The 26,207-nt window shown below is 46.3% G+C and overlaps 1 protein-coding gene across 4 annotated transcripts in view; it reads left to right on the top strand.

The window, feature by feature from the left end:
* LOC106752329 (protein outspread) overlaps positions 1-26,207 on the top strand; it is a 214,409-nt gene that overhangs the window by 186,170 nt on the left and 2,032 nt on the right. For 3 of the 4 annotated variants that reach the window (XM_014633979.1, XM_014633970.1, XM_014633962.1), the window contains exons 5-15: positions 2,973-3,161; positions 8,986-9,058; positions 10,255-10,881; positions 15,363-15,535; positions 15,844-15,984; positions 16,077-16,238; positions 17,101-17,276; positions 17,834-18,789; positions 19,087-19,243; positions 19,347-22,187; positions 22,833-23,130. In XM_014633979.1, coding sequence (XP_014489465.1) covers positions 2,973-3,161; positions 8,986-9,058; positions 10,255-10,881; positions 15,363-15,535; positions 15,844-15,984; positions 16,077-16,238; positions 17,101-17,276; positions 17,834-18,789; positions 19,087-19,243; positions 19,347-22,187; positions 22,833-23,130 — 5,793 coding nt within the window. Of the gene's footprint in view, positions 1-2,972; positions 3,162-8,985; positions 9,059-10,254; positions 10,882-15,362; positions 15,536-15,843; positions 15,985-16,076; positions 16,239-17,100; positions 17,277-17,833; positions 18,790-19,086; positions 19,244-19,346; positions 22,188-22,832; positions 23,131-24,254; positions 24,706-26,207 lie in introns of all 4 variants that reach the window. The other variant, XM_014633954.1, reaches the window with a different exon arrangement.

Raw genomic sequence — 26,207 nt, 5'->3', positions numbered from 1 at the left:
TCCCAGAGTAACATTTGAGACTGGTTCAATTCTTAAAACAGAATATCCGTCCGTCGGGCGGATAGTTTCTATTTTTGCTCATAGTAGCATTCGACGAGCAACTTTGTCTTTATTTTTTAAGTATGACAGAGCTTCTACTTGGTCTGATCAAAGGAAGACAGAGTTTTGGGCCTTTAGAAGCCAAAACACGGATTTTATGGTGCCATTAAATACTAATATTGTGTCAGCCTCCTACTGCCTGAGGCAGTATTTTTCGTAACGCTTAGTATGGATTTAAATAAATCCTGGGTTAATGGTGGAATTATATTGGGAATATAAAGGATGACGCTTTGCATGAAGGATTCTCCGTGTACGACCGAAGAATAATTCGGTAAAATATGTTCGAGCATTATGTAGTCTCTCACCAACATGTTAATATCGACAAAATTAATATTTAATGACGCTATAAGATCTGTGCTTTTGGCTCCTACATGGAGATAAATAATTTGCTGGCACAGCAAATTCTATGCTGTCGCAACAAAATCTGTCAGTTACTATACGGACAGCAAAACGATTTATTCGGAATAATAATTGCCGTTCGCTGGATTATCTTGTTGAATCTACAAATTATTTTTCTGTAAGAATAAATTAGTAAATATCCTGGCGGCAAGACTTTGTTTTTGTTTTAATTACGAATAATTCGTTACTTTAGTTACGCCAACTAAATTTTATCGTTGTCGCAACGAATAGCAACGATAATTTCGTTACAACAGCAATTATTTTTCTCCGTGTAAAAGCCATATAAAATGTAAGTTCTTCCTTTCACTTATTCCTACGTTTCACATAAATTTCCTTTAAAAAATCTCTAAAAAAATGAAATAAATATTTGATTAAAAACAAATAATAACTAAACAATTAAAACATAAATATTACATTTTAAGGTTATAGTCTTTGTAATGAGAATGTCCGTTTCTCAGACGAATGTTCCAGGAAACCATTTGGAAAATCAGGTTCCAGTTAGAGAGATTAACATTCAATAGCCGCGAATAAGAACGTGTCTCCAATTCAATCTCCGATAATTATGATACAATCATCTCTCGACAGCCGGTGCGGTGATAACGATGTCATTATCAATGTCGTTCCGCGCGAAATTGCTCAACCGTTTGTTCGAATCTCTCGCGCGACTTATTACCGAAAAATTAGTCGTTACTTTTTACTGCTCATTCCGTTGCTGTGCCGAGCGTTGCTCAACCTTCTCGCCTCCGCTTGTATGAAACCGATCCGTGTTCCACCAGAGGGACACGACAGGCACTCTCGTCCCCGTAAAGCACCGGCGTGATTGCGTTGCGGTGACATTCCCCGGGTGAGTAAAACAAACGTCGGCAAATCGCGGCGCGCTTTGATCGGCTTCGCCACCCGCGACCGGCCATCTCGCTCTTTCGCACGATGTCCATGTAACGTCTCTTTCTCTCTTTGTCAAAATGGTAGTGTCCCGTGTGCTACCCCCGTCGCGCCTCAAATTGGCGGCAATTGCCGCGCGATCACCGATGAGACTCACTTTCGTTTTACGAGGAGCGAAGTGCCTCGCCGGAATAGCAATAAAGCGTTTATTTCGCGGTGTGGAGTGCCGCTTTTACGGCAGGCTGAAGGAAAATAGTCGGCCGCGACGACGATGCGGCGGCGGACCGCGGGTAAGAGGTGCGACCGGTCGCTTACCTATTTGCGCTGAAATGATACGTTTCCGGTAAAGCGAGAGCTTCGATGCAACGCCGACCGGCAAGCGTAATGCGCGTGCAATTTCGCGGAACGGCCGTTCGCCAGTAGTGGAAGAAGTGGAGGGAGAAGAACAAGAAGAGGAAGAAAAAGGAATGAGGTATCAAGCGCGATAAAAGTGCGTCGCGTTGCGGCCGCGAACGCGCATCTCGACGATCGCGTTTCGTCATTCCGTCCTTCCGCTTGCGTCATGGCATTGTGTGTGTTGTGCTTATTAATATATTGCCAACCACTCGGGTAGATTTATCCTTCTCTGGATGATTGTTAATTCTTGATCGACCGATCTGCCAAAATTTCTAATGATTTTCGAGAAAAATGATTATTTTTATTCTTAGACTGTACTGGATTGACTCCTCTATATTGCAAGAACTGTAAAAATTTAGATCGAGATATGTCATTGTTTACTGTTTACGAAGTGTATGATCTTTGAAGCCTTCACTGAAAAGAGAGTCCATAAAAATTTCTTTCTGATATATAAACATTATAAACATTATTTCTGCGAAATCAATCTTATATCTCGGAAATAAATTTTTAATTACTTTCTTCTCAGTGTGCACACAGAGAAAAAAAGATTTCTTTAATAAAATTTCTTTAATTGAAAGAATGAAATATGATTTCCTTTAAATAATACTGTTTTTTCTATCAAACAATATGGCTTATTCTAGCAAAACAACATTTTCATTCCAACAAAATAATATTCGGTATTAAATTATTTATATTAAACTAACGCAAATCAAACAAACACGTATACTAAATCCAAAGGAACCAAATGGGATCCAAAAGAAATTTTCTTTATGCACGAAAAATATACATATGAAGTTGTTATCGCTAACACTGTAGCACCTGTTACAAAAAAAAAACGGTGTTCCCGGCTGTAATTACTTCAGCGTGCAATTATAGGCAGAAATACCGAATATCTTCTACTCGGTGTATGCGTGTGTGAATTCGCACACGCACGGATCGCCTGCGATGCGTCGTCGACGGGTGTCTTATTATTATTACGCCTCGCGTTTCTTCAGCCTCACGTTTGTTTTCGCGGCGCGCGTGAGAACGCGCGATTAGCGAACGCCTATTTAATCCCCGACGGCCGATTACGTCGGCTCGCCGATGTAATTTCGCACAAAGTAGAACGCTCCTCCGCTGTGGCGTGCATGTGCGCGTGTACGTCGCTCTGCGCGTCAGTTCTGTTATAATCAGGCGTCTTCCTCTTATCGTTGCAGCCCGAGACGGTGCCTCAGGCGAGGATCGATATGACCCGCGTCCTGGAGGTGGCCGCCGCCGAGGACGTCACTGGACATCCTTACAGCCTCGCCGTGACCTCGCCGGAAGGTGTGACCTTCGTCAAAGGGACGTGTCGGGAAGAGACCAGGTGGTGGACGGATGTTCTCCAGGTGTACTCGCGAAACAAGGTGAGTCGTCATGGATCTTTTTGTCCGATCGTCACGCACTCGTCTTTTCCCGACGATTTGTCATTCGAGAAGAGGAAATAGGAAATAAGGAAAGTACCTCTTCCGTTCCTTCTCCGTTGTTCCCTTCACAATACATCAATGAGACGCATGGCAAACGCACGATCCTCGGATCAGCTCGACTCGGACTCTATATTTCGAGAGTGTCGGAATAACTCTAACTTCGCGAGATTTTTCGCGTTTCGCAATCTCAAAGTGTTATCTAGGAGAGAGGTGGATTGCCAAATTGAATACTCGCTGGAAACCAAATATTACATCGCTCGTTTTAAGCGCTTCGGGGTAAATAAAGTGCGCGAAAGGGGAGGCGGGAGGTACCGTTACGACGTTAGAGGCGCAATCTAATTTCTCGCGTCAAATTATGAGGGTAGTATCGACTGGAGAAAATGACTCGGTGCTCGATGACCGGTGGAAAGGAAACCGGCGCGTCGATACGTATAATGCATACTCGCGATATAGAATGGCATCTCTTACGTGTATCATTAGAGAATTTAATTTTCTGTCGATTACGGTGAGGATACGTCTCGGGGCGTATTGGTACCGTATTACATCTCTCGTACGGCGAGCGAGAACGGAGTCACGCAAATGGCAGAAACGCAGCCATCGCCTGTGATTGCTGCGGATATTCTCTCTCTCTCTCTCTCCTTCCCTCCCTCCCTCCCTCTTTCTCCCTCTCTTTCTTTCTTTCTTTCTTTCTCTTTCCCCCTCTTCCTCTCGTGTAATCATTACGTCCGTGCATCATCCTCTCGTGTACACGTCGTGCTCGTTACGCGTGCAAAGATGATTCCGCTCTCGCGACGTCTTCTCGCAATATTCCGAGGCGATGACTTATACCTGTAACTAATCACAACCATTAATTATTACTAGTGGTATTTAGAACGGATCGAGACGATATCCAGGTTGATTTCATCGAAGTTGGTCGACTTCGATTGGGCCGATTCTTCGTTTCCTTCTGAAACGAGCGATCTCACGAAGAGTTTGAAAATGAATTAGGCTAATGTTACTCTATTAAGAGATGTCATATTCGAAAACTTTATCAGCGAAATACGGACTACTTTCTAAAAAATTTGTGTCATTATTGATTGCACAGAATTTGCAATGCACATAAATGCTTTTACACAGTATTACAAAGTACTCTCGAAAATGGACTGGAACATTGCTTGATATGTGATGAAAATGATAAAAAATTTCAAAATTGACATCTTTAGCTGTCAATTGACGTAAATATTAAGACTGATACGGAAGTTCTGCAGCTTGTGCATACCGAATATGCCAATGCTCCAGTCAGGAAAATTTTAGACATTGTATATTTTTTCAGTTAAATTTAGAGACTTAAAGAGATACGAGCAATTTACAGAAAACCTTTGTACACCTTTTGGTTCGATTTTCCGTTAGATACGAAAACAAGTAGCGCATATTCATCGCATTCACATTTATATCAAACTTATACTTACGTAAAATCTACACTTACAAGAAAAACAAAAAGAGTAACGTGATCGTCTCAGTGTTTGTACAACATAGCGTCTCTACGTTATCGACGCTTATAAAGTTCGTCGTCGAAGTTTGGCATCCCCTTAATTAATCTCAATCAACGAAGTGAACCGTCGATCGAACGCCACCTTTCGTCGACAACGCCGGTCGTAAAGCCACCTTTGTTGTCTCCCAGTGTATGAAGGACGCTATTGTACACGTAACAGGATTAGCGGCGATGTGGGACAGAACGCGACGTAAAAGTGCGTCGAGTTCATAAACGGGCTCGAGCGGCGCTTTCGCGTGATGAAGCGGTTATTGAGTGTGACTGTTGCCCGTCGGTGCCTGAAAGGTCCTTGAAAAAAAGAGGAGAAAAGAAGTAGAAGGAGAGGAAGAATAAAAAAAGGCGTTCGCGTAAGCGACAGTGAAACTGCCGACGTTGCCTCGCATAATCGCCGCATAGCCACCGCCCGTCGTCGTCGTCGTCGTCATTGCGGCCGCTCATTACGTCGACAATAACGGCGGTAGTGCGCGAGTTGTCACGAGACTGCACCGGAGTTGTCCGTGGAGTCGATTGGCTCCTTCCTGCGATTCATTCGTCTTTTCGCGATCTCTAAAGGGGTCCCGTTTTCTCTTTTCACCCGTCGCTTAACGCCGGGGCGTCTCGCGAAAAGAGAACTATTATTCAGCCGCCGATGACGACGGTGACGATGACGACGACGACGGAAAGCGGTCGGTGACAAATGGAGACCGCACCGTTTCACTCGGCGCTACGCGATCGCCAAAGGACTCGGCTCGGACGTGAGAATGATCGTTTCTGCTTCACGGCAGCCACTTTGCAGCCGGTGACTCTATTATTTGTCTCCATTTGTGTAGCAGTCTCTGATGTCGCGCTGAATAAGATTGTGAAATCGGAAAATTAATGGAAGAGCCATCAGACAGGCAGGCACGAGCCGACGCGATGACGTCGGTGTGAATATAGACGTGTTGGAAAATATTTCAATGTTTTGACTCCTCGTCGATCATTACAATTTATATGTATTATGAGAAATTTACTGAAAATTTATATTTTTACAATTACAAAGGTCACCGGATTATCGGTGATTTCACTGGTTCAATAGATTAGTCATTTCGCGCACAAGGGGTCAAACGATTACTCGAAAGATGGTAGAAAATGCTGGCTTACAATTATAGTTAAGTATTCAACACTTTGCAGTATTCTTCGATCGAACATAATCTATATACTGATTTGGCACAATTAAAAAGATAAAAATTTCATTTATTTATTTATTCTTACGAATAAATCAGTAGAATAAATATGGTGAAAAATTGAACGAACCTTTGCTAACCTTTAATAATTATCGCACGCAATGAATATTTGCTTAAATGTCGCGCATACACGAACGCCCGAGCGAGCGTTTTCACGCAGCAAATGCGCACTTGCGCAACACGTAATCGCATTGAGCCGAAAAGAAATTCGGGCTCGGCCTATGGCCTCCGCACCGATGGTCTCCGCCCAAGTGCGTAATTGCGTCTAGCCTTTCTCAATTGTCTACCGTGTATCGCGAGCGGAGGTGTCCGCTCGCGAGCCTTCCAATCAATCAAACCGCCGCAAATCGAACCGCTTGGGGAGCTGTCATTCGCTACATTGCTCGTAACTTTGTAACAACGGCGGATTGCGCGGCTGACCGTGCGACTTACGTAAGAAATGATCGATCGGTAAACGGAAATACCGCTTCATTTCGTACTTCTGACGGTGTAAAACACGAGCTATCACGAGACCCGTGGCGCACTGTACGATCATACGGGTTCAAAGACTCTATTCCTCAAAAGTGGGTCTCGCATATCTTTCGAGCCCCTGTATTAGTCTAAGGCGATCCTATTCATTATTACAGGACGGGATCCATTAGAAGCTACAAAGCATTCTAACTACATAATGACGTTATTAAGCCTGTGTATGAAAAAAAAAAAAAAGAAAGGAACGCCGCGAAGCATTTGGTGAATTACACCCCAGATATCCGAAGTTGAAGATTGCGGATTGGAGGTCGGAATTGGACTAATTGAGACAAAGCGGAGCTCGTGATTGATTGACTCGTCGAATCCTAATCTCCAACCCGCAGTTTTCTCTTCTCAATACCTGCTCCAACATGGGCTTTATGGTGTACATTGAGAGAAATCCCGCTAAAATTATAATCATTTCCGGCCTCGGTTACTTTCTCCGACACCCTCTTCTGGTTTCGATTCAAAAAGTAGCAATAATAATTTGCAACGTATACGCAGTAGCAATGATGCGTGGTTTCGCTGCAACAGCAAAATTATCTTTCCCCGCGCATCGCCGTTCGCTGCCGCGACGCATTATCTCATCCGGGCCGATTAATGGAGAAAAGTACAACGACGGCGGAGAGACGTTCTCTCTCGAGGAAGTCGGGAACGAGCCGGGCCATTGCGAAACATGCAAATCTCATCCCGCGGAGGAACACAACGCGTCGTAAATTACTCGCCGCGTTACGACGTTCCCCGTGCGGCATCGAAGCTGCTGTACAACTGTAATCCTCGAACAAAATGCATTCCCCGCGGGTCGTACACAATGTATATACCCGCGCATCCGAGGTATCTCGCAACGCCTCGATAATTATCTCCTCGGAACACAGAATGGAGTGTTTTCCGCGCGGGCGCTCACGGCTACGCCGGTCGATCAATCGTCCTCTGGCGAATCGTCCGGGATAGCCCGGGACAGCATTGTTCGCAGGTAAACGGCAGGCTTCTCGCGCCTGCCTCCCCACGGCTCGGCGGCACACAACGCGCGGCATTCGACGCGCACGTCGATTCAGTTACGCAAGCCAATGATCGATCGCGGCAAATGGCCGGCGCGGCAGCTCTCGGTTGTCGCGGACCTGCCGCTGGTGTAAACGAACGATTACGTTACGGGGCCAAGGCGATGGCATACGTGCCGCGACATTTAAGCCCGGTGAAACGCAGAGGAAACGGCTGCTCCCGCGTTATTTTCTACATTTTCCCGCAATTATTCCCTCTCCCGGCCGTACCGCGCGCACCCTTCCCCCCTCTCCTCCGTCGCCGTCCTTCGAATCGCCACGCTGTCTGTGCGGAGGAACTCGGATCAATTTGCACCTCCGCGTCCCACGCGAAACCGAGTGCCGGCGATCGGATACTATTCCGCAGATACTTTCGATCGAGAAGACGCGCGCGAAGGCGAGATCGCGCGTGCATTAACGAACGTCGCTTCAATAACGCCGCGTTTCACGCGCCTCGAGAACGTCATTTCAATCGCGCCGGCATCTCGCGTTTGAACCTTTCAATTGTACCTTGAATCCGTCGGCTGGACTTCGCGGTTTCTCTCTCGGACAATAAAATTGTTCAGGCTCGCGAGACGGCTTACGAAAGTTGCAAAGGACGCGACGTATACTGAAAACAAAGTATTTGATACTTGTGACAATAACTTTATAATGAAACGTAAGTTTCACTATATGCGTGCAGGAAAAAAGTGCTAGATTCAAGTAAATAATTCTATCAATGTTCCTTAGTATTTTTGTCAAACAATATGGTTCACTCCAGTGAAGCGTTCTCATTCAAACAAAATATTTGATATTTGATATTAAATTATATTGTTCACATTAAATAAACCCAAATCGAACCAACACGTGTGCTAAATCCAAAGAAATTCTTCTCCCTATGTAGAAAACTTCTGACAGAAATCTCTCTGTTCTACAGCTTCCTCGAAAATTTCGGTTACATCTACAGAATTGTTTTTCCCGTGTATTACTATTGTGTTGTCGGAACAACAAACAATACGGTTAGCGCCGAAAATGTCTATAATTTTAATCAAATTAATCATATTCTGTCTCTCTCGATATGCGGACCGTTAAGTGAGTCGCGTACGAAAAAACGAGACGTCAATCACAGCCATCTCTTCGACCGGTGTGTCAAAATTCTCAGCTCGACGGTGTCCTCGTTGGAGATACTTTCGTTCGCTTATTCGTACGCTCACGCTCGCGGATCGCGCTGTTCTCACGATTGGGGCCGCGGATAATAAGCATTATCCGAGCGATTATCCGCGCGGAATCGTTTTACAGATCTCACGTAGCACGTCATGATCGATTAGCCAGTTATGCGCGGCCGTTCGTTCGCGATCGAACGCGTTAACTTCGCATTAACACGGCGAAGAAACGAACCGCGCTGCGGAATCCGACGATAAGTATCCGTGAAAATTCCCCCTCCCGCTCTCCACCTACCCCCTTCTTCAGTGATCTCTTCTTCACGGTGTGCTTTGGTGGTTTTTCAGGGTCGGCATAAGCGGAACGCAACCTTTCCCGGCGGACAGACGACGATTCTGCAGGTTACGCCGACGATTCGAAGTAAGTGCCACGTTGTGCGCCGTGTTATGCAAATTTCACAGTAACACACACCACCGCTCGCATATACCGTGGCCGGTATTTCCACGCGCCGGTAGTTAATGACGACGTAATTACCGTGTCTCACTCGCGGCCGTTTCTCGCAGCTTCTCTGGAAAAGCGTGATCGCGCGTGCAAGAGACGGACGACGAGCTCTTTACGCGAGCAATTTCATGTGACGAGAATGAGAGGAAGAGGGAGAGAGAGAGAAAGAAAGATGTGTGTGTGTGTGTGTGTGTACGTGTGTGCGCGCGTATGTAACGTTGCAACACCGCCGCAACAGTTTAGCCCCGGTGTGCGGTAAATATCGCGTGGGATACGAACGCGACAGGGATACGAGCGTAAATAATAGGAAGATAAGCGGCGCGAATAATCAGACGGGGGCATATCTTCCTCGCGGCGCGCACGATTATTATTACGTTCGTGCTCACTGTCGCCTCGTTATTCGCGCGCTCCAGCTCGAGATCGACGTCCCCCTTTCCTAATTGGCTAATTATGTCTCGTTTCAATTATTCAGACTGCAGTTTTCAACGGCAATTGCGCCGGTTGGAGCTGGCGTCGTTTGAAATAATCACACGTCAGTCTCGTTAGAGTTATACGGTCCGTCGAAAAGTTCGCTTAAATCTCTCCCGCCTGATAAACCAGCCGCTCTCTACGATGGAGGTGCACGAATGCCACCGCGGAAAAATGTTTTACATGAGTAGTTTCCTTATTACACATTGAAAAAATGCTGGTTCAGGTAATATTTACTTGATCCAAGTAAAATAATTATTCTAATATTCTCCGGCAAATATTTGCCAGAAGTAGAACACATTTTTCTGCGTGTAAAACATAATCGTTATTATTCGATAATAAGTACTTTCTGGTGAGGAATAATTTCATATGAATACTTTGCGTTGGATGCAACAGAGTCATAAAATGACTTATAATTATAAATAATGTAATGAAATTTGATTTAAACAGAACTTTTCGACCGGCTCGTAATAAAATCATTCAATTTGCTGCTGGGTAACTTTAACGCGGCAAAAAAAGAAACAGTTCACCTTTCCTCCGCTTCATTCGCAAAAATCAACTCATACAACTTTACGGTCCGCGATGCGAGAACAGAATTCGCTGTTCCGGTTTCTCGCAAAAATACGAGATCTCATCTCACTCGCCAGGTAACACGCCGAATCCGCCGCGGCCGCGCTTCAACAGCTGCCGCTCGGAGCCGCGCGGCAGCGCGTGGATCCCCGAGAGCGGCGGTGGCTCGTCGGAGTTATGTTCGTCCGTCTTCTCGTCGACGCCGTCTTTGGTGACGACCAGCGTCGTCACGACTGCCAACAACAGCGTGTTGACGAACGGCAACGCGCAGAACGTCACCGAGGCGAAGAACAACCTGTCGCCTTTGCTGAGCGGTGGCGGTGCGCCGCTCGAGAACGGCTCGAGCGGAAGCTACCTGACGACCGGTGCGACGTCGACGACGACCACGACGACGACGTCGATGTCGATGAACGGCGGCGTCTGCTGCGCGGTCTACTCGACAACCACGACGACCGTCTCGACGGCGACGAGCGCCACTCCGTCGGGCGTCGTCCTCAGCAGCGTCGGCTCGCTCAGCGAGAAACCACCGATGATCCCCCATGATGGCAGATCGAGTTATCGGGACCAACCTGCTAGCAGCGCGTCACCACCGACCCGGGACAAGCTCCGCGCCGAGGACAAGGCCAGGCGCAGGATGAATCAGCAAGGGGAGCGGACAAGCGGCATCATCGGCGACGCCAGTGCAGCCTCCGGCGAGAAACTAGGTCAGTATTCAATGAGACACAATTTCTCCCTGTTGACTTCCGAGCCGCGGCCGATGAGGTCGTCGTGCACAGAGAAGAAGGTTCCTTTACATTTAATACATGTGTTTGTTTGACTTTTGAGTTTATTCAATGTGAACAATATAATTTAATATCAAATATCATTTTGCTTGAGTGAAAATGTTATGGTTTCATTAGAGTAAACCACGTTGTTTGATAGAAANTTTTTTTTTTTTTTTTTTTTTTGGAGAAATAATATTTTGGCTCCATTCCAAAAGACATTTATGTCAATTAAAGAAATTTCATTAAATCCAAGGAAATCTTTTTCTCTGTGTGTATGCTCCCGCTACATCGTGCAGAATGTATGATTGTGTTTATATGTATGCTCATGTGTATGTGTCTATCGATACCTTGCAATTAAAGTTAAAAAAAAGTTAAAAATTAAAGTACAATTAAGGCCTGTGAGAGCCAAATATTAGATATATTTGCGCTGAAGTTACGTAATTATATAATTTTCAGATATCACTATAAAAATTATACACTAGAAAATCGTATAATTTTTACAGGAATTGCTGTAATAATTACTATAATTACAATAATTCTTAAGCTTAATATTAAATAGCTTGGCTTTCATGGGCCTTAATTGAAATTAACTTTGTGTAACTGGGAGCCTTTAATTAATTATTTCGAATGAAAACTCCGTTTAGTTTCGCTTCTCCTCGAATATATACGAGTCATTGCGCGTTTCTCTCTCGCGTCTCTTCACATATTTTAGAATCTCGAAAATCAGGTTGCGTTACTTGTAACGCGGTTCGACGATTTCCAGCAAATCCAGGGTAGACGATTTCCCGTTTTCAAGCGCGACAGAATTTTTACCGTAGCTTGATTCGCGAGAATTTTCATCACGGAGTTACCTCGTGATATCTTAAACTCAATGTCTTCCATCTTGTAATAACGCGAGCATTCAATGAAGGCGATTAAGGAACTAATGGCAGGGAGAGATCTCGCGGCATACAGATCGCTTTTTTAGGAATCTGACTCGCATCGCATCGTTGAGATTACGCTGAAATTGGGACGCGGATAATTGATAGCGGCGAGAATGATCTTGCGAAGAATACAATTTCACTTCCGAGTCCCGACGAAACACGTGCGAAAGTGCATCCGAGGATACGCAGCTCTCGAGGCGGCGGTGTTCGCGGCTCCCCTCGCGCCGCGAGCTTGAGTCGAAAGTTCCCTCTTCTTTTTTTTTCCTTATTCTTTAACGCACGGATGAAACTAGTTTAGATATGTACCGCGAGGGGGGCGGGGGGGGTGGGGGGAAACTGGGTCAACGCCGCTACGCAGTTTGCGTTTTACAGACTCAATGACGATGATTTGCAGTCCGCGGAAGAAACGGCTGACGCATTAAGTCGAGGCTGACCTATTTTTATTCGATATAATTGATACCGCACACATGTAGCAGTTAGCGCGATAATGTTAACTGCGAAGAGAGATGTTCTCGCGTAGAAAGCTGTATTAATCAAGTTCCCGGGTATCTCTCTATCTTTCTCTCTCTCTCTCTCTCTCTCTCTCTCTCTCTTTCTCTCTCTCACGGAAAATCTACAAGCGCAGTGACGAATGCATCTTTGTGCTATTTTGGGGAATTCTCCGTTCACGGCGAAGTCGGTCGAGGATCGCTGTTTCTGCATAAAGAAGGGCGATACTTGAAAGTCCGGTTAATTTTTTTTATTATTAATCTAGGACTCCCTTTTAGATTTCCAATCACGAAAAATCTTAATGGACGACGAGAGTCGACACAGGTGGAATTATGAATAAATAATTAAGTAACTACAGGAAGATAAAATTGCTCGATGGAACGTAACTTACCAACGAGTTTTCAGATTCCAACGTACACGCTAATTAGTAGCCAATCTTATCACGTCGAACCTGCATCCTGTATTTCGATTTTCTTTAAGTAAAATTATCTTAGCGTGTTGCGATGTTGCGTAAAATATTACCTCGGCTAAGATTTTTTTCTTTTCTATCCAGATTCGTTTCCGTGCGATTTTCAGAACTGCGGGTTCTCACCGGCGCGCGATTTTTGTCCTGCGAGGTTCCGCGAGATATCGCCGATTGCCGCCGCCTCCCGCTTGCGTACGTTGCGTAATTGCGTGCGCGCAATCTTGACGAAAATCTGCGGCCGCGCTGTGCTCGCGCGCGATCCGTAGATTTCATTTAGATCGATGCCGGACGAGCGACGGGGTGCTTTAGAAATCGCTTCGCGAAAAATCCCGCGGCACGCAAAATCCGCCGAGCGATCTCCTCCTTCTCTATCTAACGATTTACGCCGAACGTGAGGATTATTGAAACGCGTACGTTATCAGAGCGTCAGGATCACCCGGGGATTTGAGCTGCCGATCGCCGATTAGCTCTAACGCTCTTTCGCGGCGCGATGAAAAATTCCCTGGTGGAATTTAGATTTACGAGAAATCTTACGAATTGCCGGCAATTCTCCTGCGAAACCGAGCCTCAATGCGGTTCAGCGTTATTATTTATTTCTTAATATTAACTTCTATCTATAATCTTAGAGGCATAATAGGTTCTATCTGTGTGCCACAGGCGGATCTGCTATAAGGACCGTCCCCTGTTTTCCATATTATTCTTATTATCTATAATCTTAACATGATCTTTCCTTGTCACCATTACAATTTTATTTTTATCTCATAGTTTTATTTTTATATTTTCTTTATAATTTTTTGTTTTCTTTTATCTTATTTTGAGTTTTCAGCAGATTCAATTGTACCTTCTAAACGAGACGGGAGATTCTTTATACACAGAGAAAAGGGTTTCTTTTGATTTAATTTACGTGTTTGTTTGAATTGAGTTTGTTTAATATAAACAAATATCATTTTGTTTGAATGTAAATCTCGTTGTTTCACTAGAGAAGTATATTATTTGATAAGAAAAAACAGTATTATTTAAAGAAAATATAATATTTCGTTTTCAAAAAACATTTTATTATGTTATGTTAAATACTGTTCTATTGAAACACAAAGAAATACACAAAAAAGAAATACACAAAAAAGTTCTTTAATATTTTTCTAATATAGTATTACTTCTTTCAAATAATTTATTGTTTGTGACAACTATTGTAATGTTTAGATGAATATACAAAAGAAATATGTCGTTTGACGTAAAGATATTTATTGATTGGGAAACTAAACAATCCTACTCATTGAATCAAACATTCGTTTGTTTGCTCTATTCCAAAAGACTAATTTGTTTCAATTAAAAAGTTTGGATTAAACCCAAATAAATCTTTTTCTCTGTGTATTAATAATATCATTAAATTTTTTAATAATTTTCCTTATTTTATTATGACTTTAAATTTTTAGCCGATTTAATTGTATCTTTTTAATGAGACGGGTTTTTTATGCTGATAGAGTCGTTAGTGTAACGACGACGTGTTTAATTTTGACGCACGATTCAGATGAACAAGAAGGGAAACGCGCGCGCGGGGCAGTCTCTCAGAGGAAAAAGAAATCTCTCGCTTCTCAGGTGCTCGTTGCGGCATTGTGCTGCTCGCAGCAGCGACCCGGTTATTAATTAGTCGGCAGTCAATTAATGCGGAGTAGTCATTTGCCCGCGCCAACGTTAAGGCATGCTTGGACGTACGGCGCTCGGGCCCCCTAAGCGGAAAAGAAATTAATTAGTTAAGTTGCCGACCACGGCACCGGGACGAATGTTTGATAATAACGCACCGCTGCAGGAAGACCGCTTAACGGTTTTGCGTTCGACGGTCTCCTGGGTCCGCTGTCTTTTGCGGACGCTCTCGGGATGCCGTCTTTGCAATTATACTTTAACAATAATTATAATTCATTAGCGTTGCTAGCAGTCATATTTGCGAGCCGATTGAAATTACGAAGATGAACGGAGGTATTTCGTGTCGTTTCGAAAATAAATGGCGCGGCTAGGAATTGTTCTCATTTTGAGATATAAAGTAACGGTTAACGCGTCGATTGCGTATCGAATATGTATGGGGTGACCTCTACTTTTACTATATTATATTTTAACGACGAATTGTTTGGGGTAATCCGATTGATTAAAAATATTTGTCTTTTTAGTTTCTAGTTTAAATACTAGTCTTTCCTTAGCGAAAATATCGAGACGCTGATCATTTTCGACTCACACGCGATTAAGGGAGGACGAATGAAACTTTTGGCAACCAGAACTTCTCAGTTAAAATTTCAAGAAAATCTTTACGTACACACTTTAACCAAAATTGAATAATGAGAACGAAAGGACAAACTTCTCAGCTATTTTCGAATTCGCTTGAATACAAATTTTAATTCGATTACAAAGGTACGCGACGCTGACAATTGGATAATTGCAAGAGACGATGATATTAACCTCTATATTTTCATCAAAGAAAAAGAGTAGATGGGTGGGTGGACGGGTGGACGTGCGGAGCACCGTATGGAGATGAAGATAAATGTATTATGCAGATGATGACGCGTGTCGGAGAATACTTCTGGAGCATGAGCGAGAGAGAGAAGGGAAGCTACGGGACATCGCGGCTTCGTTAACTCAACCACGAGCTAGGAGGATCAAGCCGAGGACTTCGGAGCCGACTAGGGACGTCGTGGATGCTGCAAATGCCGCTCATCAGGATAAACTTGTATGTGACAAGAAAAATAAATAAAATATCGCCAACTCTGCTATGATTACGTTATAGTATAGTAGTAGATTATCGTATATATATATACGATAGTTATTTCCTCTTTGTCATTGTTCTTGAGAGAAATGCGTGTGTCCAAAAAATATTTCGTAAGAGTATCGTTTGATTTGTATCATTTAATTTCGTTTAATTGCAATTTTTTAATGAAAAATAGAGAAGTTTCGGCTATTTCGTTAGCTCGGGAGAATGAGAAAAGGACAATAGGAACGATGAGAAAAAATAATGTGCCTGACGAATCTCGCGTACAGATTCGAGGCGATCCTGACGGCTGCGGTCTCGACATTTCCGGCATCAGGTATTCGCCCACTTCCGAGTTGAGGGTCGATCTGCCAGCGGAGGACTTGCTGAACATCAAGAAGGGCTGGCTGATGAAGCAGGGACTGAACAAGGTGCGTGTTCGTGCTCAAGAGCGAAAGGAGGGAGAAACGGTGAAGAGGAGAGGAGACCGGCGTGGCTCAACTAAATCCGTTTTTCTGCCTAGGAGTGGAACAAGCACTGGTTTGTTCTGAGAGGCTGCGGATTGATGTACTACAGGGACCCCTGCGCGGAGGACAAGGGCATCATGGACGGCGTCATAGATTTGAACACCGTCACTGCGGTCACGTCGCTTCAGGTCGCGAGGAATTACGGGTTCCAGACTGTCGTAAGTTTAATAATGATCTCATGAACGAGGAGGACTCCGCACGTTTCTCGGAAAACAGTAGCGCGCAAAATAATCGACTACTAATAACGCGCCACGCCGAAACGTGTAATTTCATTTCCAGTTGAAGGATTCAACGCCGCGATGCCGCTTATTATCCATTATTTCGAGAATTCGAAGCGAGATTTATAAGTTTTATTTAATTCTTATAGTTTATGTTTTCTGTTTATCTTTATTTAATTAATTCATGTTTATTCATTAGAATTGAGAAAATCGCAGAAATATAGTTTAATATTTTGAATTGTTCACGAAGATTAGATATACGATTCAATTTTTTAATTTTCAAAACAACCAGAGGACGCGGGACACTGAATTTTTCCATCGGACTTAAATTTAAGAGCAACGCGAGGGTGAAAAGTAATTAGCGAAAATGTCTAAATGCAAGAGTGTAAAAACTTCCGCTGGAACCGGACGCGGAGGGCTGCAGCTTCGGTCGGGCGACCGGGATTAGCTTCCGCGTTTAGAGTGGGAGCGGAAGAAAATACTGACTCAATTTCACGGTAGAATAAGTCAGCTGCTCGCGGAGCTTCTCATTCATGCTATTGATTGCCGGCGGGCTACGCAGATCGCGTACCTCGCACGAATCGAAGCGTGCAAAGTCATACGACATTTCGTAGCTATCTCGAGCCAAAATTTTTCATTCTACGTTAAGTCTTCAAGTGGAGAAAACGAGAATAACTTCTCATTTGTAGCATCAAAGGAGCACAATAGGAGACCTTTGAAGACTTAATGTAGNGGGGGGGGGGGGGGGGGTCTGTCTCTCGCTTGTGCAAGCATCTTATGCTTGGCGCACTTCCGATCGTAGGCTTGGGATGACCGAGGCAGCACGGTGCTCTCCGCAGTGACCGCCGGTATCAGGTCTAGTTGGATGTCAGCGATCAAAAGAGCGGCCAATCTACCTGATCCCGACAGCAACAACGTGGACTCCCTCGCTGTTTGCCCGGACACTCAGCAAGAGGCCAAACCGCAGTCTCCCACCGCGTAAGTATTGCCTCACGAGACTTGAAAATTTCCTGTACACGGAAAATAAAATTTGATTGAATTTACCTGACGATGAAGGAATTAAACGCGTCTTGGTTGAAGGAAGCAGAATTTCTGATTATATGAATCGAATTTGGATCGTAAGAGCCAGAAATTCTGTTTCCAATTTTAATTTCAAGCCAAACGCGTTTTCTTTGTTCACTGTCAGATAGACCTTCAACGGCATTTTTTTTCCGTGTAGGAACCTTATAAAAATCATAATTCTCTACGGAAGTTTTATAAAAGTTATAAAAATTACAATTTGTTATAAAACACGAGAAACACTGCGTCGGCACCTTTCAGCTTCTAAATCTGAATCTAACCTGTTCCCCCGTTAATTTTAAAACTAATTTAAAACCTGAAGGACGCCATGTTTTTGAAGTTCTATAAGAAACTTTGGGAAATGGAGTTCCTACGACACGGGTTAACACCGTGTAAGGCACACGCCACTTCGAATGCTTTGATATATCGTCGCGTTGAACAAACAAATTTACAACCGCGTTCAATTTATGCCGCAGATCCATCACAGACCGCGAGAGAGACTCCGTCGTGGCCTCGACGTCCATCACACCGAGATCGGTGCTGTTCTCCTCCGACGAGGAGTACAGGACCGCTTCTGAGGGTGGACGCCGAGAGTCCGGCGATTGGTCTGAGATCCCGGTGTCTCCGCCGCTCGTGAGAAACGGAGATTGGCCCATCGCTCTGAAGGGTTCCGGCTGGTCGGACTCGGCGAACCACGAATGGTCCGAACTGCCGCCCTCGCCGCCACTGACAAGGACCGCGTTGTCCAGGGTGAAGGCCAGGTCTCGATCGAGCTCGAGGTCGCGGGTTTACAAGAGAAGCCGTAGCTCGCCACCCAGCTCGAGGAGAAGCACCCTGGACAGCGTGAGGTCGGAGGACCTGATGATGGCTTGCTGCGAACTCGGCGAGGACGAGGAGCAGAGCAACGGCCATTTGCAAGGCAACAGCTGCCTCTCGAGCGCCAACGACAGTCCCTTGATCGTTGAACTTTTGGAGAATCAGGTGTCGCTGCTGCACGATCAGCTGGACCAGAATCAGTCTCACCCGAGCACGCTACTAGTCATTGTCGAGCGTCAGGAGAACGAAATCGAGAGCCTGAAGTCGCAGCTGAACGTGGCGCGTACGGACGTCGCGAACGCGGAGAAGGAGCTGGCCAGACTGAGGCAGCAGAAGGTGGAAGCGTCCATCCGGGAGAAGCAGGTGGATGAGTTGTTGAACACGATACAGAGAACCGAGCAACAGAGGAACAAGGATCTGGAGGATCTGGAGAAGATGAAGAAGGTGTACAGCAGAGAGAAGGAGGTTTTGGAGTGCAAGTTGCTGGAAACGGAGGCTATCCTGCGCGAGACGACGGAGAGATGCGAGATGCTCACGAACGAGCTCGCGTCCAGTCACAGAACCGTTGAACATTTGCAAGCGGAAATGTCGGCTCTCGGCGACAGACTGTCGCAAGGTGAGCGTGTACGCTAGTGTGAAATTGAATCAATTTAATTGGAATTAATTTCAATTTGAAATTTCAGTGACATTTTGAATACAAAGTTCGGTAAAAAATTTTAATCACATATTCCTCCCATTTAGATTTAATTGAAATTATTGACATTTTGAATACGATGTTCGGCAACAAATTTAATTCATATTTTCATACATTTAAGTTTAATTATTTACTTTTCACTTGATTTCACATTTAGCTTGAGGAGCCCGAAAGAGAGTTTCAAGTACAATCGTTGATGGATATGCTTCTCTAACGTAGGTATCGAGGAAAACGAGCGTCTCTACAACCGAGTGAGGGAATTAGAGGAGAAGAATGGACTGTCCGTTTCGAGAGAACGCGGGAGAAGCTTCGACTCACTCAGCGACTTGACTAACATCGAGTTGGACTTGGATCTAACCGCGCTGGACAAGGAAAGGTAAAAGATTTATTTATATTTATTTATATTATTTATATATTTATCGTGAAGCCTACAATAGTCGTTGCAATGGGCGGTTAGACGCGTAACGTTCTCGTTCCAGAGTCGTGGAAGAATACGACGAATTGCGAAGCCGCTTCGAGAAGGCCGTGATGGAGATTCGAGCCATGAGGAAAGAGCTGCGAGAGGCTCACGCGACGCAGGATGTGCTGGAGCTGGAGATCTTCGCTCACAAGCAAGACGCGGCCAGCGTCAACGAGACCAATCAGGCGCAAGCGCAATTAATGGCGGCGAGGATCCAGGATCTGACCAACAAGCTGGCGGCCAGCGAGAAGCAAGTCAGGACGCTGAAGCAGAAGCTGACGAAGGCTGAGACCAGAGACAAGAGGCGGTCGCTCTCCCTCAAAGGAAGAGAATCTTTCCAGATCTCGCAGGAAGTAGAAGACAAACTGCTGGATCTGGAGAACAAGATCTGCGCGATTGAGCGGGGCAAGAGCGTCAGCGCTCCCGTCTCCGCGGGCAGCAGCTCGAAAGAGTCGAGTCCGAACCTGAAGAAAGAGAAGCGGCGGGACAGTAAGAACCTGGACCGAGCCAGACTGCGCCGGAAGTCGCTGGACAGCGCGACGAGCTCCGAGCCGATGAAAGTATTAATCCGACTGAGCACCTTGGAGACGAAGGTGGCGAACGTCGTCGCCGAGACCATGGCCAGCGACGCGGAGAAGGACTCGAGCGAGTGCAGCGAGGTCAGCGGCTCTTCCGAGGTGTCGCTGGAGGTGCTGGCGAGGCTGAAGAAGCTCGAGCGAGTGGTCGCCAAGTCGAAGCGACGGCTGGAGAAGTGCCTCGGCTCGACACAGGCGGAGGACAAAGCCGAGAAGTGTTTGCGCGAGGTGAACGACATACTGGACTCGTGCTTAGAATGTAAGAAGAGCCAAGCCGGCGCTCAAGTCACCGAGTCAGTAGGAGTAGCGGTATCTAGGCTAGAAACTATACTTAAGGACAAACTGAGCGAACTCACGAAGAGACGGCAGATGCTGGCGCAGGAGGGCCGGCTGGACGAGCGGGAGAAGACGAAGCTGCTCGCCGAGAGGGTGGCCTTCGAGTCCGTGATCCTCAGGCAGATCAAGTGCGCGCTGAACCGCACCGCGGACAGGAGCGCCGTTCTCAGCGAATTGGTCGAAACTAGTCAGCTTGCCTCAAGCTTAAAGCGTAAGATTCACGGAACCAAGCCCAAAACGTACCAAAACACGAATTACATTCAGTATCTCACTAAGGTGTTAGCGAATAAGTTAGTATTGGTAGGGCAGGCGGCCGACACGGCGAAGGAGGTGAGCGCGGCTCGCAGCGAGAGCCTCAACTTCCTGCTGCAGAAGCAGCGGGAGGTGAACGAGATGATGCGGAAGTACAAGGACACGAAGCTGCGGCAGCTCGCGGAAGCGTTGGCCGCCGAGACGCTGAGTCTGTCGGAGCAGGAGGACAACCTCGGTTGCAAGCAGGTCGGCGGCTCGAGCAAGAAGCTGCTCGAGGACAGGCGCATTCGCGAGGCCTGGGCCTTGGCCCAGGAGACCGTGAGCAAGGAGCTCGTGCAGGCGGAGGTGTCGCACGTGATCATGCGCTACGGGCAGCTGTACGAGCGGAACGTCACGTCGATCGCCGACACCTGCCTCAGCTTCGACAGCGCGGACCACGTCAGGCTGGAGTCGTGGGTGGACGCGGCGCAGACGCGACTGCGCCAGGAGATGGAGCTCTCCATCCACGAGCTCTCGGAGGCCTACGAGGAGTGTCTCCGCGCGATGAAGAAGAGCAAGCTGACGATCGCTGACGCCAAGTACGAGTCGCGGCAGCTGCTGACCGACTACGCCGACGTGGTCGCGCACAAAGCTTTGATAGACTCCAGGATCGCGCTTCTCCAGGACACCACGCGGCAGCCGGCCATGACATTCCCCGGGGAGACCTTCGTATCTAGTCTTATTCGAAACGAGGACACGCTCGCCTGCCTGACCGACGAGGGCTGCGACCTTCAGGGCAATCCGATCCTCGACGCGGAGTATAGTTACCTTTACCAGCGGTTGGCGAAGGAATGCGAGGAGAGGGTCACCGGCAAGCGAGAGTCGAAGGAGCAGCTGAAGAACATCAGCCAGTCGTTGTTTCACCTGGAGGAGGACCTCGCGGGGCTCAGCAAGTGTATGAGGGACAAGGCGGCGGGCGGAAGTGTCGACGGTGTCGCTTGGTCCAAGTGGTCCGGCAACGTCACCGATTGGTCCGGCGTGTGCGACAAGTGCTCCCACCTGCGCGAGCAGATCAGGAAGCTGAGCGATTACGTGAACAGCGTCTCGTGTCAGACCTGCGGTCAGCTTCAAGATACCATTCAGAGGATAACCGCCGAGCACAATCAGGAGCTGGAGACGCTCAAGCGCGATCAGGAGAAGGATCTGATGGACATCAAGGGTGAGCTGGACAGCCAACGCCAGTCCCTCACGTCGCGGTACGAGCAGGAGGCGGCCAGCTTGCGCGAGCGCGCCAGGAAGCTGGAGCACCGTCTTAACGCGATGGATTCCGAGCATTCGGCTCACGTGAACGAGCTGAGAGCGGCTTATCAGCGATCGATCAGCGCCGAGTTGGACACCGACGCGGAGACCCGGAAGAGATACAAGGAGGAGATCAAGCAGCTGCGCGCCCTATGCGAGAAAGGTCTGTTGGCGATGGAGAATTCTCATAGACGCATTATCGCCGAGATGGAGGAGAAACATCGACAAGAGCTCGAGAGCCTCAGAGTGGAGAAAGAGCAAGCGCTCTCCGAGGAGACCCAGGCGACTCTGGCCGCGTTGGACGCCATGAGAAAGGCGCATGAACACGAGGTGCAGAAGGAGATTGCCAAGTTCAAGCAGGAGTTCATCAAACAGATGCAAGCGCGCGAGGACATCGGAGTACTTCACAAGGAACACGAGTGCGTAAAGCGAAGCTTCCGCCTCGACCGCTCAGCGAGTTCTACTATTGAAATTAATACACCTTCTCCGTACAGTTACATACTTCTTATTAGGTCGGTACAAAAGATTCGTAATTTTTCTATTTAATTTTCGTAGGAAATTTGGATATTCTAAAACAAGTATAGAAAGTCCTTGTTAGATGTCTCAAAAATACCGAGTCGATGTTGTTTAATTTGTAAAAATTATTAATCCTTCAAAATTGGGTATATTTTATTTTTTTTTTGTTTTAGTTGGAAAATGCGACAAACTTCCCTTTTGCACCAACCTAATATTGTCTTTTTTTCTTACGTTTATATTATATTTATTTCATTTTATACGGGGTGTTACGTGACGTATCGCACAAACATAAAACATATTCCAAAAAATTGTGCTGTCATTTATAAACTGTGAACACTTATAGATAGATAAGATAGATCATTTTCTACTTCAATCTGTACAAGGTGTCCGACCTTGTATATTACAAACATGCTTCTTAAATTTATACAGTATGTCACGTAACATCCTGCATATTTTCTTTTATATATCTTTCCTTTATTTATATATTAATAGATATCAAAATCTCTCCGTGTTATATATTCTATACTATTGTATATTATTTCTTTCAGAGAAGAAATGGAGGAGATAAAGCAGGAGATTCTCTCTCTGTCTGCGAAGTATTCGTCCAAGTGCGTGGAGTCCGCCGCACTGGAGGAGAAGGTAGGCAATCTATCGAAGCAGCTCGCTCAGGCGCAGCAGCACATCATGCAATTGGACGCGAGGAACAAGCAGCTGAGGGCGCATCTCGTGCTGGAGACGAACGACAGCGGCGGTATCAACGACACGATACAGATTCTACGGGGTGGTCGAGACAACGAGCTTGCCGAACCGCGGGAGGAGATACATCGACTGCAACAGCAATTGAAGGTACGAAAGTCGGTTAGACGCGGGGTTGCAGCTGAGTAGAAAAAAATGTGGTTAACAACATGTATATTGCTGAAAATCAGATTAACTGCCGCCGCTCGTAATTACATATTATGATGTTTCGCCTGGCGAGAGCTTGTTGTCGCGCTTCGACGACGAGGTTCTGGCCGTTGTGACGTGGCAGTACTTCAGTCGCTCGAGTAAGACAAGAATTTTCACCCTGCGCTTTTCATTAACTGTCCTCCTTCCCCTCACTCCTCCTTCCCCGTTCGTCGTAACCGGTTGGTACTCATCCGTTTGCACTTACATATCGACCTGTATATATATCAGTTCGTCTCGGTGAACCGATCTCTCGTGTTCACGGCTGTCGCAAATGCCATAATTGTAACTCAGCGAACAGCAGCGACTTGATATAGCGTTTAACCATCCCCTCGCCCCGCACTTAATGATGGACGTTCGAATCTCTTGTCTACGAAGTTTTCAAGCGATTCACCAGACGCTTGGAACGTTCCACGAAACCGAGAAAAGATTGTCGCGAATTCTGAAACCCTGAAATATCCTGAGAGTCTCGAGTGTCTCGGTTGATAATTTGGTTTCAAGACTTTCAAAACATGAAGACACAGTACCACATAGGCGTATTAATATCTATCCATTTGGATACATTCTTGCTGTACTCAAACGAGTGGATATTATTGCACCCGATTGTACGGAGAATCACAAAAAGTTTGCGACACTTTTTTATAAGTTTCGGAACGCATCTCAGTATGAAAAAGAAGAATTTGTTTTTTAACAATCCTCAAGAGACTTTTCCTATTGGATACGAGATGCTTTACGAAACTCATCGAAAATAATAAATATTGCATCCTTGATGACTGATCATGCAATCAGACGCTTCTAATATTCCGGGAGATGATTCTTGCTATTCGGATTACGATTTTCCGGAAGATTGTTCCACTTTTTGAATTTCGATGCCTTATTTTTCGGAACAACGCACGCGTCCACCGTCGAGACGAGTTCGAGATTGCGGCCGCGGTTCGTCGGCAAGCGATTCGACACGTCCCCAGCCCGTCACACCGCCCGCATCATCAGCCGCATTGACGCATATTTTCGATATTTCTCACTAACAGCATGGGGACACCCCTCGTGAATCGTCCGGTGTGCCGTCGAAAGCCCCGTCGCTAGACTACTCGCCGGCCTGTTCGCCGCAGCGCGCCAGGAGTAACCAAGAGTCGCCGGCCGCCCGGACGAGCGGCGTCGTCGGCGCCGGTGGCAGCAGCGAACAGAGAGTAACGAGCGAGCGAAGTTCGAAGGGCTCCTCCATGTCCGGCGCGTTGCAAAAGCGATCGCTCTCTCAGGCGGACCGGCCGAGCGCGTTCTCGTACAAGCTCGAACGCGTTAAGTCCGTCTCCCTGCCGTACACGAGTAGTCTGGCTAGACCGGGCGGTACTTCCGGCGCGCCGTCGCACGACGGGAAAGACTCGGCGAGCTTAGAGCAAAAGGGTCAGGAGCGTAACGGCCTGGGCTCGCCGTTGTGGGACAGCTTGAGACCGAGGAGCGGACTGCCTCATCAGTATCAAGGTACAGAAGAGAGGTGAACGGAGTGCGTTGAGAGAACGAAAGAGAGAGAGAGAGAGAGAGTGAGCGAGAGAGAGAGAGAGAGAGAGAGGGAGAGAGAATGAAAGAAAGAGGTCTGCGGTGGTGGAATGTGGTTGTTGTCGGTCTCTCGGACAGTGGGAGAGCACACGGTGCTTTTGTAAAATATTACTATGCTCGTTGCGCGAATTTGGCTGGTGTATCGTTGGCTTCGCGATCGACTACGTCGGTTCGTTCAAGGAGATCTTCACCCGGCGATTCCCCGCATGCAACTGAGACGAGGTCTGCTTTCCAACATGGTGCGAGCAAAGGGAAGTAGAAAGAGAAAGAGGAGGAGATCAAGGCTTCGATGTATCGCTCGTGATCGTTATCGTCGTTGCGGCGCGAAAGGAGAACATGAAAGACTAACACGCGTGCTTCTTGGAAGGAAATTAACACAGCGCTTGCGAGAGATATTAACATTGTTTAGAATGTATCGCTGGACTGGTACGACGAAGACCGCGAGTAGATGTCCGTGCATTATCTGCGGTAAATCTCGGCGATTGTTGTTACGTTCGCGGGGAGAGCTTGGCCTTGATCGCATGTATGGACTTCGGCCGTTTCTTCGTGTCACGTGACGACACCTTTGGTTATTCCGTCAGTTTCCGTAAAGGGGACCGCATGAAAAAAAGATCCCGATTTCCGCAACTGAAGCTGCGTTCCTATATTCGCTCTGCAATATATATGTACCGACAATCTATAATAACATAAACTTTAAGAGTATTAAGACTCTAGTGATGTACAATCAAATGCAAAAACGAAATGAATAAACAAGCAATTTAGAGTCAGATGCTGATGTTGGAGCGATTCATTTATATGTACATCCAAATATTTAATATTTGGATGTATATAAACAGATCGCTCCATCATCAGCGTCTGGTTCCCAGTTGCCGGTTTATTTCTTCTTGGTTACTTCTTTTTTTGTATTTGATTGCAACATAAACTGTAGACTCTCAGTATTGGCAGTGAATATCGGAACACCTGGCTGAATATGGACCAGATGAAAGCTCGGTGACGAGAAATGACATCTCTGTGTTCGCGACTGAGCACATTCGTGTGAACATTCAGCTGCTCGGTTGAGGCCACTGAGAGCGATAAACTGAATAGAAAGCTCCTGCGGGAATCTTTCTGCTCCTAATCGAGTTTTCGTCTGGTCCTCAAGCAACGGAATTGTTTTTCCCGTATATGACGGTGGATCACGGCAGATCAATCGTACTTCGTTATATTAGTTATATCGATATCTAACAGAAGGTATATGTGTACATGTTTCAACGTTCCAACATAAGAAAGTGTGCCTGTAACTCTATATCAAAGTATCATATAGGATTATTGTGCGTAACGCTTGCCTAACGCTGGTTACTTGTCTAACACGCGTTGTGTACAAGTTTGCAACGTGCAATACGCAAAGTAACCCTGCCTTATCATGAATGTAACGCTGTACGCTGTAA

Source organism: Dinoponera quadriceps, unplaced genomic scaffold (assembly GCF_001313825.1).
Source record: "Dinoponera quadriceps isolate SergipeBrazil2010 unplaced genomic scaffold, ASM131382v1 scaffold96, whole genome shotgun sequence".
NCBI lineage: Eukaryota > Metazoa > Arthropoda > Insecta > Hymenoptera > Formicidae > Dinoponera > Dinoponera quadriceps.
This window is presented reverse-complemented; position numbering and strand designations above follow the sequence as displayed.